Below are 17,073 nucleotides of genomic sequence, written 5' to 3' on the forward strand. Positions count from 1 at the left end.
AGCGCCACAGGAGCTCTCTGCCCACTCATCCTTCGGGTTTTTATCCTCTTACATTTGCCATATTTTCGGAGGCGACGCTCAGGAGCAGCACTATCATTAGCTGAAGAGTCTATTGGCATTGGATTCATTTATATTTTAGGATTGTCACAATAAAGGAATGAATGCAAATCACTGACAGAGAATAGGGGAAGAGGACGAGAGCGCGGCTCAGCCCCAGACTCGCTCAAATTGCTCATTACGTGCAAGACATTTCCAGAACAATGAGGTGCGGGACGACTGATGGAGAGCACTCCAGCCTTATTGGCGGCGCCGGCTACAAATGGCGTTTAACAAAAAAAAATAAAAAATTCGGAGTGTTACTATTTTAATAAGGACTGCTCTGTGGAACAAAAACTCTCATCGGCTCCGACTCCAGCGGCAATTTTCTGTGACATTTCTGCGCAACGCCGAGGGGTCCGGATATATCAATATCTCCGCAGGAGTCGTGAGAAAATGTACAGTACAGAGCAAGAGCTTTCTATTTAGAGTCTCCCGGGTAATGGCGCTAAACCTAAAAATGGACGAGTTTACTTAGAAAATCGGACTGACGACCTGGGGAGCGGAATAAGGATGCAGACACATTCTAGATCTGAGTCGGCATAGGTTAAACAACGACCCCCTCCAGCCGACACTCTTATTTGGTTTTATTCAGAAATCTACAAGTTGATTTTTAAATCTGATTTTAGCCTTAAAAAGTAATTTTTAGTTACAAGATTCTGTGCTTAGAGGACGCGATGTCTTATAGCGGGCAATAAGCTCAGTTTTTCTGCTCCAAAACTCCTGTATAGAGTCACTTGATAAAATGTTAGCTGCCACCAGGGGGAGCTTTAGATCCTACTGCTAAACGGGTGGGTTCGCATTTGCGTTATTGAATTCCGTTACAACAGAATATAACGGAATTCTACTTCCGTTTTGCTCCGTCCTAAAACATGTCTATGGGGACAGATAACGGTCCCGTTTGGTTCCGTTATACATGACGGGAAAAAATAGTCCTGTCGACAGTGCAAACAATGCGAACCCGTCCTTACTGTGTTATTATTGAGTTCAATATGTTCTGCAAGTGCCTAAGCTCCCCCTAGTGGTGGCTTCCAGCAGCTGGAATTTTGGTGCTTCGCTCCCTATAAAGATATTTATTTTAAAATAATGTTGCTTTTAAAAAATTTTAACTAAAAAAAAATCTGTGAGGATTACCTTTGTTTTACTAAAGCCCAGCCCTGCTCCTCCAATAATTTCCCCTTTTTAATTTTGGGGTACAGAATAGATCCATGCAGAAGAATCTCCCATGGGCAGAAGATTAGACTCCCAGGATCTAGCAGAACAGTCCCGAATTTCAAGCTCTGCCCCACAGTTCCTGGAAGGCTGATGAATGCCCCAACTTCAACTCTTTCTGCCTCCGCAGGAGGCAGATGCAGCTGAATACAATGGTGAAGAAGGAGTCGTCAGCTCTCTGATCCACCAGTGGTTTGGCGCAGGCAGGCAAAATGCAGTGATGTCATCATTCCAACCATAGACAGCAAGGTCCACCGTGGGAATGTGAGTATGCATTGTGGAAGTACATACTGTGTGTGGGGGCACTTAAGGGGCTCATACTGTGTGGGACACTTAAAGGGGTTGACGGGGTTCCAGATATTGATCTTTGTTTAGCAGAAGTCATCAATATCAGATCGGTGGGGGTCTGACACTTGGCACCTCCACTGATCAGCTGTTTCAAGCTGCCATAGAGCTGGAAACCACACATTGTATGCAGCTGGAGGCAGAAGGTCGGGGTACTGCAGGTTAGCCCCCACTGACAGTATGCCGGCTTCAGAAATTACACAGTGTATGCAGCCTTCTGCTTCCACTCTGTACACTATATTGTTTCTGGAGCCAAAGCTGCCCAAAACAGCTGATGGTTAGAGGTCAGACCCCACCGGTCTGAAACTGATGATACTAAAGGGGCATCATACTGTGTAGGGGCATCATTACTATCTGAGGGGCACTAAAGGGGAATCATACTGTGTTGGGGCATCATTACTGTCTGAGGGGCACTAAAGGGGCATCATACTGTGTTGGGGCATGATTACTGTATAAGGGGCATCATACTGTGTTAGGGCATCATTACCGTCTCTAAGGGGCACTAAAGGGGCATCATACTGTGTTGGGGCATCATTACTGTCTAAGGGGCACTAAAAGGGCATCATACTGTGTTGGGGCATCATCACTGTATAAGGGGCATCATACTGTGTTAGGGCATCATTACCGTCTCTAAGGGGCACTAAAGGGGCATCATACTGTGTTGGGGCATCATTACTGTCTAAGGGGCACTAAAGGGGCATCATACTGTGTTGGGGCATCATTACTGTCTACGGGGCACTAAAGGGGCCCAAAACACCTGATTGTTAGGGGTTAGACCCCCCCCCACCAGTCTGAAACTGATGATACTAAAGGGGCATCACACAGTGTACGGGCATCATTACCGTCTGAGGGGCACTAAAGGGGAATCATACCATGTTGGGGCATCATTACTGTCTGAGGGGCACTAAAGGGGCATCATACTGTGTTGGGCATCATTACTCTATAAGGGGCATCATACTGTGTTAGGGCATCATTACTGTCTAAGGGGCACTAAAGGGGCATCATACTGTGTTGGGGCATCATTACTGTCTAAGGGGCACTAAAGGGGCATCATACTGTGTTGGGGCATCATTACTGTCTAAGGGGCACTAAAGGGGCATCATACTGTTTGGAGGCATCATTCTTGTCTGAGGGACACTAGGAGGGCATCACTATTGGGTGGAGAGGCATTAAGGGCCACTATAAGTGTGTGGGGTCGTGGGACACAAAGTGGACTGGGCAGCATTGGTGGTCTATGGATAGAGATTGGACGGAGTTAGAAATGTGACTTAATGTAAAAAGAATTTGCTTTGGAGTTGGTAATGTCACTAGTATTATCCATTGTATGGGGGCTAGCTTCTATACCCACAGCTCTGGACATCTGCATCCTAAAGGTTTCCCTCCTTTTAAAAGCCCCACCAGGGCTACCAGCTATTACACATCTCATTCCGACCTCACAAAAAGAGGCACGGTGGTGAGCAAACTCGTGCATAGCGAAAAGTTCTGCAACTTTGTAACTACTTTGGGTTTCAATTCCTCATCCCATTTTTTATGGCCACGTCAAGGACTTGTATCAGATTTTCAATGCAAATTCCACACTAAAATTCTGCAGCACTACATAACACATACTGTGGATAGGGATTTTTTTAAAATCCCATTAACAAGTAGTTGAAAAAAAATTAGGTTTCAGGCCCAAGGTGCAGACATTCAAACCAATTTGAATAGGGTAACAATTTTGCAGTTTTTCACTTTGATCTATGAAGTTGTCGATGGGTTTGCAACAAAATCAGCAGAAGAAAGTATTTGTTGTATTAGATTCTCTTCAGCTCAGATTTTCAGACTCTTTCATTCACTGACAGCTAGAAGATATGTTGAAAATAGGAAGGACCTGCAGCACAAGATATTTTAGAGAGTTGCAGATCTCAGTATACAGATTCTGCTTTATTTGCATTACACTGGTCGAGCCATTTCATGATGGGTACGGTCACTGAGGCAGTAAATCATCTCCAGTCCATTAAGAGACACCAGTTACAGACCAGTTACCTGGGGAACACAGTGGATGCAACCCCAAATCTTCAGACTATTCTGAACCTCCAGTTTATCCCTCACCCCCCAATATAGGCTTTTAATGCAGAATGTCATTCATCCCTGTGACAATCAGATACGTGGATGTCCACAGTGACAACAGCTCCTGGTACAGGAGCCCCAGTGTGTGCAGGAGAAGCGAGGATCTAACCAAACAAGAAAATAAAATCAATCTAAAGAGGAGAAAGGAGGCAGAAGGGGGAGACATGATCCTGCACAGAGAGAGAGAGGAAACCCGGAGCCTACAAAGAGGAGATTGTTCAGAGAAGCGAAAGAGAGACTGAGCTGGACTGACAAAGACTAACAGAATACAGAAAGGAATGTACACATACTGAGCCTATCGCGATAGAGACCCCCGCATACAGGAGGAATGTACATATACTGAGCATATCGCGATATAGACCACCGCATACAGGAGGAATGAATATATACTGAGCATATCGTGATAGAGACCACCGCATACAGGAGGAATGTACATATACTGAGCATATCACGATAGAGACCACCACATACGGGAGGAATGTATATATATACTGAGCATATCACAATAAAGACCACCGCATACAGGAGGAATGTATATATATACTGAGCATATCACGATAGAGACCACCGCATACAGGAGGAATGTATATATACTGAGCATATCGTGATATAGACCACCTCGTACAGGAGGAATGTATATATACTGAGCATATCACGATATAGACCACCTCATACAGGAGGAATGTATATATATATATATATACTGAGCATATCACGATAGAGACCACCGCACACAGCAAGAATGTACAAATACTGAGTATATCACAACAGAGACCACCGCATACAGGAGGAATGTATATATACTGAGCATATCACGATAGAGACCACCGCATACAGGAGGAATGTATATATACTAAGCATATCACTATAGAGACCACCGCATACAGGTGGAATGTATATATACTGAGCATATCACGATAGAGACCACCGCATACAGGAGGAATGTATATATACTGAGCATATCGCGATAGAGACCACCGCATACAGGAGGAATGTATATATACTGAGCATATCGCAATAGAGACCACCTCATACAGGAGGAATGTATATATACTGAGCATATCGCGATAGAGACCACCGCATACAGGAGGAATGTATATATACTGAGCATATCACGATAGAGACCACCGCATACAGGAGGAATGTATATATATACTGAGCATATCACGATAGACACCACCGCATACAGGAGGAATGTATATATACTGAGCATATCGCGATAGAGACCACCGCATACAGGAGGAATGTATATATACTGAGCATATCGCGATAGAGACCACCGCATACAGGAGGAATGTATATATACTGAGCATATAGCGATAGAGACCACCTCATACAGGAGGAATGTATATATATATATATATATATATATATATACTGAGCATATCACGATAGAGACCACCGCACAGCAGGAATGTACATATACTGAGTATATCACGATAGAGACCACCGCATACAGGAAGAATTTATATATACTGAGCATATCGTGATTGAGACCACCGCATACAGGAGGAATGTATATATACTGAGCATATCGTGATAGAGACCACCGCATACAGGAGGAATGTATTTATACTGAGCATATCACGATAGAGACCACCGCATACAGGAGGAATGTATATATACTGAGCATATCACGATAGAGACCACCACATACAGGAGGAATGTACATATACTGAGCATATCGCGATAGAGACCACCGCACACAGGAGGAATGTATATATACTGAGCATATCACGATATAGACCACCTCATACAGGAGGAATGTATATATATATTATGAGCATATCATGATAGAGACCACCACACACGGCAGGAATGCACATATACTGAGCATATCACGATAGAGACCACCACATACAGGAGGAATGTATATATACTGAGCATATCACGATAAAGACCACCGCATACAGGAGGAATGTATATATACTGAGCAATTCACGATAGAGACCACCGCATACAGGAGGAATGTATTTATACTGAGCATATCACGATAGAGACCACCGCACACAGGAGGAATGTACTTATACTGAGCATATCGCGATAGAGACCACCGCATACAGGAGGAATGTATATATACTGAGCATATCACGATATAGACCACCTCATACAGGAGGAATATATATATATATATATATATACTGAGCATATCACGATAGAGACCACCGCACACAGCAAGAATGTACAAATACTGAGTATATCACGACAGAGACCACCGCATACAGGAGGAATGTATATATACTGAGCATATCACGATAGAGACCACCGCATACAGGAGGAATGTATATATACACTAAGCATATCACAATAGAGACCACCGCATACAGGAGGAATGTATATATACTGAGCATATCACGATAGAGACCACCGCATACAGGAGGAATGTATATATACTGAGCATATCGCGATAGAGACCACCGCATACAGGAGGAATGTATATATACTGAGCATATCGCAATAGAGACCACCTCATACAGGAGGAATGTATATAAATATATATACTGAGCATATCATGATAGAGACCACCGCATACAGGAGGAATGTATTTATACTGAGCATATCACGATAGAGACCACCGCATACAGGAGGAATGTATATATATACTGAGCATATCACGATAGAGACCACCGCACACAGGAGGAATGTACTTATACTGAGCATATCGCGATAGAGACCACCGCATACAGGAGGAATGTATATATACACTGAGAATATCACGATATAGACCACCTCATACAGGAGGAATGTATTTATACTGAGCATATCACGATAGAGACCACCGCATACAGGAGGAATGTATATATATACTGAGCATATCACGATAGAGACCACCGCACACAGCAAGAATGTACAAATACTGAGTATATCACGACAGAGACCACCGCATACAGGAGGAATGTATATATACTGAGCATATCACGATAGAGACCACCGCATACAGGAGGAATGTATATATACACTAAGCATATCACAATAGAGACCACCGCATACAGGAGGAATGTATATATACTGAGCATATCACGATAGAGACCACCGCATACAGGAGGAATGTATATATACTGAGCATATCGCGATAGAGACCACCGCATACAGGAGGAATGTATATATACTGAGCATATCGCGATAGAGACCACCTCATACAGGAGGAATGTATATAAATATATATACTGAGCATATCATGATAGAGACCACCGCATACAGGAGGAATGTATATATATACTGAGCATATCACGATAGACACCACCACATACAGGAGGAATGTATATATACTGAGCATATCTCGCGATAGACACCACCACATACAGGAGGAATGTATATATACTGAGCATATCGCGACAGCGACCACCGCATACAGGAGGAATGTATATATACTGAGCATATCGCGATAGAGACCACCTCATACAGGAGGAATGTATATATATATATATATATATATATATATACTGAGCATATCACGATAGAGACCACCGCACAGCAGGAATGTACATATACTGAGTATATCACGATAGAGACCACCGCATACAGGAGGAATGTATATATACTGAGCATATCGCGATAGAGACCACCGCATAAAGGAGGAATGTATATATACTGAGCATATCGCGATAGAAACCACCGCATACAGGAGGAATGCACATATACTGAGCATATCACGATAGAGACCACCGCATACAGGAGGAATGTATATATACTGAGCATATCACGATAGAGACCACCGCAGACAGGCGAAATATACTGAGCATATCAAGATAGAGACCATCGGACACAGGCGGAATGTATATATTATAAGTATATCACGATAGGCACCACCACACACAGGCAGAATGTACATATAATGAGTATATCATGATAGAGACCACCGCACGCAGGAGGAAGGTATATATAATGAGTATATCACGATAGAGACCACCATACACAGGAGGAATGTACATACAGTATATTGAGTATGTCATGATATAGACCATCGTACACAGGAGGAATGTACATACATAATACTGAGTATATCACGATATAGACCATGTACACAGGAGGAATGTGCATACAGTATACTGAGTATATCACGATATAGACCACCGTACACAGGAGGAATGTACATACAGTATACTGAGTATATCACGAAATAGACCATGTACACAGGAGGAATGTACATACAGTAAACTGAGTATATCATGATATAGACCACCGTACACAGGAGCAATGTGCATACAGTATACTGAGTATATCACGATATAGACCACCGTACACAGGAGGAATGTACATGCAGTATACTGAGTATATCACAAAGATATGTAGAATCTATATGTAGATATGTAGGTGTAGAATCTACTCATACTATGTATCATGACAGAAGAAAGATTTACATACTGTACCATAAATATATAAGATATTGCCAAAAAAGGCAATCCTACTATATACCAATTGTAAAGACAATATACTCTAGTATGCCAAAAAGGAAAATGGTAAATATACACACATTGCATATCCTGATATAGGAACCCTGTCATCTCAGGTTAAACAGAGACAGAGGACCTACATGCAAGGTTATATTATGACACGTACATCTACTTTCGCATTGTGGCAGTCGCAAAGCATATATGTACCGTTATATCATGACAGAGACCCTATATGCACCATCAAATCATCATTGAGACCCCGCTTGCACAGTCATGATGAGCACTTCACGTGCATTGACAGGATTAGGACAGTAAGAACTTCAAGCCACACTGCTCCCTCACGATGAAAAATCTAAATACACCTCAGTCATGACAGGAGCCATATACGTCTATTCTAAAACGGCGCAATTGACATTTTCTTAGCAAAAACTAGGTTACAACAGTGGAGTAAGTGCATGCAGCTGAATATCGGGACAAAATGTCGGAGGTTAGAAAAGGAATGGCATGGGAAATGCAATGTAAGGCTACTTTCACACTCGCGTTTTGTACGGATCCGTTCAGATAATGCAACCGTCTGCATCTGTTCAGAACGGATCCGTTTGTATTATCTGTAACATAGCCAAGACAGATCCGTCTTGAACACCACTGAAAGTCAATGGAGGACGGATCCGTTTTCTATTGTGCCAGATTGTGTCAGTGAAAACGGATCCATCCCCATTGACTTACATTGTGTGCCAGGACGGATCCGTTTGGCTCAGTTTCATCAGATGGACACCAAAATGCTGCAAGCTGTGTTTTGGTGTCCGTCTCCAAAGCGTAACGGAGACTGGACTGATGCATTCTGAGCGGATCCTTTTCCATTAAGAATGCATTCGAATGCAAAGTGATCCGTTTTGGACCGGAGCCCTGAACGGATCTCACAAAGGGAAAGCCAAAACGCCAGTGTGAAAGTAGCCTAAAGTGTGCAAGCCTGATATACAGAGAGATGGTACAGGACGTAATGTATATCATAATATATATGACTAGGATCCCAGCACTGGGAGCTGCTCTGTACAGCTCACACTGGAGAGGGGTCTACAGAATAGGTGACATAAGGAAAGACCCCCCCAAAGACTGTGTGATAGCATGAAAGGCTAAAAATATAGAGGCAGCAGACGTATGAGGACAGAATAGTGCAATACAGGGTAAGACACCAGGCTGCAAGAACATTTACATATACATTGGTCTACCAGCCTGAGATACAGGGTAACGCTGTACGTTATAATACGTGGGCTGGAATAGGAGGTAGATGCCTATAGATATCACATACAGATCATTGTATCAGACGACGCTTCATAAATAATGTAACCAAATATTACAGAGAACAGATCCATATAGATACGAAGTAGTAACAAGAAGATATCCAGAAGGAAGGATCTAATCCAGAGACTGATCCCAGGACAGGAGAGGCATACGAGAGAGGGAATAAAGGAGGAATGGAGAGGGAATGGACAAGGAACTGCTCCTTATTCTAACGCCAAACATTCCAAACTCCTCATCCAAGAGAAGATATAGGGTACATGCATAGGTATAGAGGGGTGCACACAGACGTATACAGGAGTACACAGGCATGTAGGGGTGCACACAGACGTATACAGGGGTGCACACAGACGTATACAGGAGTCCAGGCATGTAGGGGTGCACACAGACGTATACAGGGGTACAGACATGTAGGGGTGCACACAGACATATACAGGAGTCCAGGCATGTAGGGGTGCACACAGACGTATACAGGGGTACAGACATGTAGGGGTGCACACAGACATATACAGGAGTACACAGGCATGTAGGGGTGCACACAGACGTATACAGGGGTACAGGCATGTAGGGGTGCACACAGACGTATACAGGAGTACAGGCATGTAGGGGTGCACACAGACATATACAGGGGTACACAGGCATGTAGGGGTGCACACAGACATGCACAGGGGTACAGGCATGTAGGGGTGCACACAGATGTATACAGGGGTACAGGCATGTAGGGGTGCACATAGACGTATACAGGGATACAGACATGTAGGGGTGCACACAGACGTATACAGGGGTACAGGCATGTAGGGGTGCACACAGACATATACAGGGGTACAGGCATATAGGGGTGCACACAGACATATACAGGGGTGCACACAGACGTATGCAGGAGTACAGGCATGTAGGGGTGCACACAGACATATACAGGGGTACAGGCATGTAGGGGTGCACACAGACGTATACAGGAGTACAGGCATGTAGGGGTGCACACAGATGTATACAGGGGTACAGGCATATAGGGGTGCAAACAGACGTATACAGGGGTACAGGCATGTAGGGGTGCACACAGACATATACAGGGGTACAGGCATATAGGGGTGCACACAGACATATACAGGGGTGCACACAGACGTATGCAAGAGTACAGGCATGTAGGGGTGCACACAGACATATACAGGGGTACAGGCATGTAGGGGTGCACACAGATGTATACAGGAGTACAGGCATGTAGGGGTGCACACAGGCGTATATAGGAGTACACAGGCATGTAGGGGTGCACACAGACATGCACAGGGGTACAGGCATGTAGGGGTGCACACAGACATATACAGGAGTCCAGGCATGTAGGGGTGCACACAGACGTATACAGGAGTACACAGGCATGTAGGGGTGCACACAGACATGTACAGGGGTACAGGCATGTAGGGGTGCACACAGACGTATACAGGGGTACAGGCATGTAGGGGTGCACACAGACGTATACAGGGGTACAGGCATGTAGGGGTGCACACAGACGTATACAGGGGTACAGGCATGTAGGGGTGCACACAGACGTATACAGGAGTCCAGGCATGTAGGGGTGCACACAGACATATACAGGAGTACAGGCATGTAGGGGTGCACACAGACATATGCAGGAGTACACAGGCATGTAGGGGTGCACACAGACGTATACAGGAGTCCAGGCATGTAGGGGTGCACACAGACATATACAGGGGTACAGGCATGTAGGGGTGCACACAGACGTATACAGGAGTCCAGGCATGTAGGGGTGCACACAGATATATACAGGAGTACAGGCATGTAGGGGTGCACACAGACATATACAGGAGTACACAGGCATGTAGGGGTGCACACAGACGTATACAGGAGTCCAGGCATGTAGGGGTGCACACAGACATATACAGGGGTACAGGCATGTAGGGGTGCACACAGACGTATACAGGAGTACACAGGCATGTAGGGGTGCACACAGACATATACAGGAGTACAGGCATGTAGGGGTGCACACAGACGTATGCAGGCGTACAGGCATGTAGGGGTGCACACAGACATATACAGGAGTACACAGGCATGTAGGGGTGCACACAGACATATACAGGAGTCCAGGCATGTAGGGGTGCACACAGACATATACAGGAGTACACAGGCATGTAGGGGTGCACACAGACGTATACAGGGGTACAGGCATGTAGGGGTGCACACAGACGTATACAGGAGTACAGGCATGTAGGGGTGTACACAGGCATACACAGGGGTACAAGCATGTAGGGGTGCACACAGACGTATACAGGGGTACAGACATGTAGGGGTGCACACAGACATATACAGGGGTACAGACATGTAGGGGTGCACACAGACATATACAGGGGTACAGGCATGTAGGGGTGCACACAGACGTATACAGGGGTACAGACATGTAGGGGTGCACACAGACATATACAGGGGTACAGACATGTAGGGGTGCACACAGACGTATACAGGGGTACAGACATGTAGGGGTGCACACAGACATATACAGGGGTACAGGCATGTAGGGGTGCACACAGACATATACAGGGGTACAGACATGTAGGGGTGCACACAGACATATACAGGGGTACAGACATGTAGGGGTGCACACAGACATATACAGGGGTACAGGCATGTAGGGGTGCACACTGCACACAGATGTATACAAGTTACAGACATGTAGGGGTCACCCACACACAGGCACAGGTTGCTGACAGGTATTCGGTATGGGCACAGGGAGATCCAGGGGTGCGCACACTTTGGGGTGCAGGACATACAGTTATCTCTATTTCCAGCAGTGGCAGGACAGTTAGAAGTACGGGCTGCACATAGCGCCCTGTGCGGGGCCACTTACCCAGTGCCAGGTGCAAAAGGGGCAACAGCAGGGCGCTGAGCCCGGGGCAGCTCATCACTCCCATGCCGACCCCGGTGCCTCCATCTGCTTCACACGCCTGAGTGCAAACCGGGCATTCCCGGAGCCCTGCGATGCTGCGGGCGCATTCCCTGAAAGAAGCCCTCACCCGACGGGTGAGAAAAGCGGCGGCGCCCGAGTGTATGAGCCTGAGCTCGGCGGCTCCGTCCTCACTGCCTGCAGCAGCCACAGCCTGGCATCAACTGCTCCTCCAGCCGCTCACTGCTCCCTCCTCCTCCTCCACCCCCTCCCCAGCCAGCCCGTCTCATGGAGTGCCCACTCCCCTCTCTCCATCACCCACCCCTCTGCCGTCTTGTGGAGTGCTCACTGCCCTACATCCATCACTTAGCCCTGGCCTCATGGCGTGCCCACTGCTTCACCACCCTCAGCCTCTCTGCCTGGAGTGCCCACTGATTCAGGACCCTCAGCCTCTCTGCTCTTGGAGTGTCCCCTCCATTCTGACCCTGTACCTCTCTGCTGTCTCTTTGAGTGCCCAACTACTTTGTGACCCTCAACCTGTCTCTTAGAGTGCCCCCTGCATAACCCTCATCCTGTCTGCCACTTCTTGGGAGTACTCACTTGTTCAGGACCCTCAACCTCTCTGCCTGAAGTGCCCACTCCTTCATAAGCCTTAGCCTCTCTGCCTTCTCTTAGACTGTCCACTCCTACCCAACCCTTAACCTGTCTGCTGTCTCTTGGAGTGCTCATTTGTTCAGACCGTTAACCTCTCTGCTTGGAGTGCCCACTCCATAACCCTCAGCTGTCTCTTGGAGTATCCATTCCTTCAGGACCCTCAGTCTCTCTGCCATCTCTTGGAGTGCTTACTCCTTCACAACCCTTAGCATGTCTGCCATCTCTTGGAGTGCTTACTCCTTCACAACCCTTAGCATGTCTGCCATCTCTTGGAGTGCTCACTCCTTCACACCCTCAGCATGTCTTCCATCTCTTGGAGTGCTCACTCCTTCACAACCCTCAGCATGTCTGCCCTGTCTTGGAGTGCTTACTCCTTCACAACCTTCAGCCTGCCTGCCATCTCTTGGAGTACTCACTCCTTCACGACCCTCAACATGTCTGCCATCTCTTGGAGTGCCCACTCCTTTGCAACCCTCAGCCTGTCTGCCCTCTCTTGGAGTGCTCACTCCTTCGCAACCCTCAGTCTGTCTGCCCTCTCTTGGAGTGCCCAGTCCTTCACACCCTCAGCATGTCTGCCATCTCTTGGAGTACTCACTCCTTCACAACCCTCAGCATGTCTGCCCTGTCTTGGAGTGCTTACTCCTTCACAACCTTCAGCCTGCCTGCCATCTCTTGGAGTACTCACTCCTTCACGACCCTCAACATGTCTGCCATCTCTTGGAGTGCCAACTCCTTTGCAACCCTCAGCCTGTCTGCCCTCTCTTGGAGTGCTCACTCCTTCGCAACCCTCAGTCTGTCTGCCCTCTCTTGGAGTGCCCAGTCCTTCACGACCCTCAGCATGTCTGCCATCTTTTGGAGTGCTTACTCCTTCGCGACCCTCAGTCTGTCTGCCCTGTCTTGGAGTGCTTACTCCTTCACAACCTTCAGCCTGCCTGCCATCTCTTGCAGTGCCCAGTCCCTCGCCACCCTCAGCCTCTCTGCCGTCTCATCACTCAGCTCCATTCTCATGGAGTTCTACTGAATATATTACTGTATCATCCCACTCCACTCTCACTGACAGCCCACTTCCCTGTCTCCATATCTCAACCCCCTGTATAATAGAAAGCCCATACCTTCCATGGGGGGGTTCACTCATCCCTCATCACTCAGACTCTGTCCCCTGGAGTTCTCCCCTCTCCTAAACCCTTTCCTATCTCTTAGTCCTTACATGTCAGTGTTTGATCAATGATTTCCATCAGTGATTGTGAGCCAAAACCATAAGAGAAGACAACACAGAGATAATGTATAATGGAAAGATTTCCATTTGTTCTGTGTTTCTGACCTGCACTTGGTTTGGGCTCACAATCACTGATGGAAATCACTGACCAAACACTAATGTGTGAATAAGGCCTTAAAATCATCAGTCATTTCTCGCCATTCACCTGTCCCTGGAGTACTCCATGAGGTCCCACATTCACCTAGCTCCTGTTTCATGGAGCTCCAATTTCTAGGTGTCCATTATCCAACCCCATCATCATGGGGGTGTTTACTGACCTCTCCCAACCAGCTACCTCCTCTCTTATTGGGTGCAAACTCCTTTGTCTCGATAACAGTCCATCTCTTTGAATGCTCCCTCTTGTCACCATCTACTGGTCCTATCCTCTCTCACTGAGTATTCATTCCCCTGTCCCCACCAGTCAGCCCCTGACAGTGAGTTCTCACTCCCCTAACTCTATCAGTCCACCCATGTCATTCTGTGTTCACCCCCTGGTCACTATCAGTCAGCCCATGTCACTGAGTGCTCACTTCCCTATGTTTGTGAGTCTGCCCATGTCATGGAGTGCTCACTGTTTTGTCTCCATCAGTCAGCTCATCGTGGAGTGCTCGCTCTCCTATCTATCAATCACCCTATGCAATTCAGTGCTCACTCTCCTATCTCCATCAGTTAGCCTATGTCACTGAGTGCTCACTCCCTGTCTTCATCAGTCAGTACATGTTACTGAGTGCTCATTCTCCTATTTCCATCAGTCAGCCCATGTCACTAAGTGCTCACTCCCCTATCCCCATCAGTCGGCCCATGTCATTGACTGCTTGCTTTCCTATCTCCATCAGTCAGCCCATGTCATTGAGTACTCACTCGCCTATATCCATCAGTCAGCTCACTCCCATTTCCCCATCAGTCAGCCCATGTCACCAAGTGCTTACTCACCTATCTCCATCAGTGAGCCAATGTGTTAGAATGCTCTCTCACAGGTCTCTATCATGCAGCCCATGCCATTGAGCACTCACTTTTTGGTCTCCATCAGTCAGCCCATGACATTGAGTCCTCACTGTCCTATCTCCATCAGGCAACCCATGTCTTAGACTGCTCTTTCCCTGGGTTCGATCAGTCAGCCCATGACATTGAGCACCCACTCATTGGTCTCCATCAGTCAGCCCATGACATTGAGCCCTCACTCCTTGGTCTCTATCATTCAGCTCATGACATTGAGTGCTCACTCCTTAGTCTCTATCAGTCAGCCCATGACATTGAGTGCCTACCCACAGGTCTCCATCAGTCAGTCCATGACATTGAGTGCTCACTTCCTGGTCTCCATTAGTCAGTCCATCACAATGAGTGCTAACTCCCTGGTCTCTATCAGTCAGCTCATCACATTGAGTACTCTCTTCCTGGTCTCCATCAGTCAGCCCATGACATTGAGTGCTCACATCCTGGTCTCTATCAGTCAGCCCATCACATTGAGTGCTCACTCCCTGGTCTCGATCAGTCAGCCCATCACATTGAGTCCTCACTGTCCTATCTCCATCAGCCAAACCATGTCATAGACTGCTCTCTCCCTGGGTTCGATCAGTCAGCCCATGATATTTAGCACCTACTCCTTGGTCTTCATCAGTCAGCCCATGACATTGAGCCCTCACTCCTTGGTCTCTATCATTCAGGTCATGACATTGAGCCCTCACTCATTGGTCTCCATCATTCAGCCCATCACAGTGAGTGCTCACTCCCTGGTCTCCATCAGTCAGCCCATCACAGTGAGTGCTCACTCCCTGGTCTCGATCAGTCAGGTTAGCCCATCACATTGAGTGCTCACTTCCTGGTCTCTATGACTCAGCCCATGACATTGAGTGCTCACTCCCTGGTCTCCATCAGTCAGCCCATCACATTGAGGGCTCACTCCCTGGTCTCCATCAGTCAGCCCATCACATTGAGGGCTCACTCCCTGGTCTCTATGACTTCAGTCTTTTCCTATCTCCTCTAGTGCTAACTGCCCTCTGCCGTTCCTGCAATTTAATTTCCCCTTCTTTGGACCCCATCCTATCCCCTCTTGCCCTTCATGCCTGACCCCTTTCCTCTCCACTCATTGTCCTGATTTTCCTCTAATCTCCTCATGGATTTTGCCGCTTTTTTAAGCGGATTTGCTGCTGGGAGAAAGTGAATAGTAGGGGGCTGAGATGTGACTGCTGTACTCCTTCCCTCACCTTATAAGAAACCCATTTTCCCATCTGGATCCAGGCTAAAGGTGCACATTTAACCCCTTGTGAGGAAGCCAGCCTGACAAATGTCACACATATAAATCACTGTCACTTATTAGGTTAGCGATTTAAATAAACAGCCGCGATCTCCGCTGCAGTGTCATTAATCTGAGCTCCCCCATCATTGACAGACCCATCAGACGGCAAATGGGTTTTTCCTACAGCAAGCAACGCGTTAAGGATTAACCCAGTCTGTGCAAAGCAAGGTGACGATGCCTTTCGCTACCAGCTGCTGTGCAGGGGTTAATAGCAGACTGGAGCACATGAACATGTCATTTATCAGTGTGCCAGCTGCGGATGGTGCCAGGGCTGTGTCGAGCGCCTGCTCTGCGGCCATTAACTTGGCATATCTCCGTCATGTTGCTATGATTTACTCAGATGCCTGGTTAAAGTCACACAACCCTCCCTCTCCTTTATGGGCTCTTCATACAGGAGAGGACCTAATGCCCGAACAGGAGGGTAGAACTGGAGCCTACGGTGAATGGTGCAGCAATGGAGCAAGACGCAGGCTACGGTATATCTACCGGGCCTGCGTCATGAGTAATAGCCATAATGTTGTAA

The 17,073-nt window shown here is 46.9% G+C and overlaps 1 protein-coding gene across 3 annotated transcripts in view; it reads right to left on the minus strand.

Moving 5' to 3' along the window:
• IGSF21 (immunoglobin superfamily member 21) overlaps positions 1 to 12,544 on the minus strand; it is a 492,728-nt gene extending 480,184 nt beyond the window's left edge. For all 3 annotated transcript variants that reach the window (XM_044278638.1, XM_044278639.1, XM_044278637.1), the window contains exon 1: positions 12,310 to 12,544. In XM_044278638.1, coding sequence (XP_044134573.1) covers positions 12,310 to 12,373 — 64 coding nt within the window. In that variant the 5' untranslated portion in view covers positions 12,374 to 12,544. The remainder of the gene's footprint in view (positions 1 to 12,309) is intronic.
• Positions 12,545 to 17,073: the final 4,529 nt, after the last annotated feature.

This window comes from Bufo gargarizans, chromosome 2, assembly GCF_014858855.1.
Source record: "Bufo gargarizans isolate SCDJY-AF-19 chromosome 2, ASM1485885v1, whole genome shotgun sequence".
Lineage (NCBI taxonomy): Eukaryota > Metazoa > Chordata > Amphibia > Anura > Bufonidae > Bufo > Bufo gargarizans.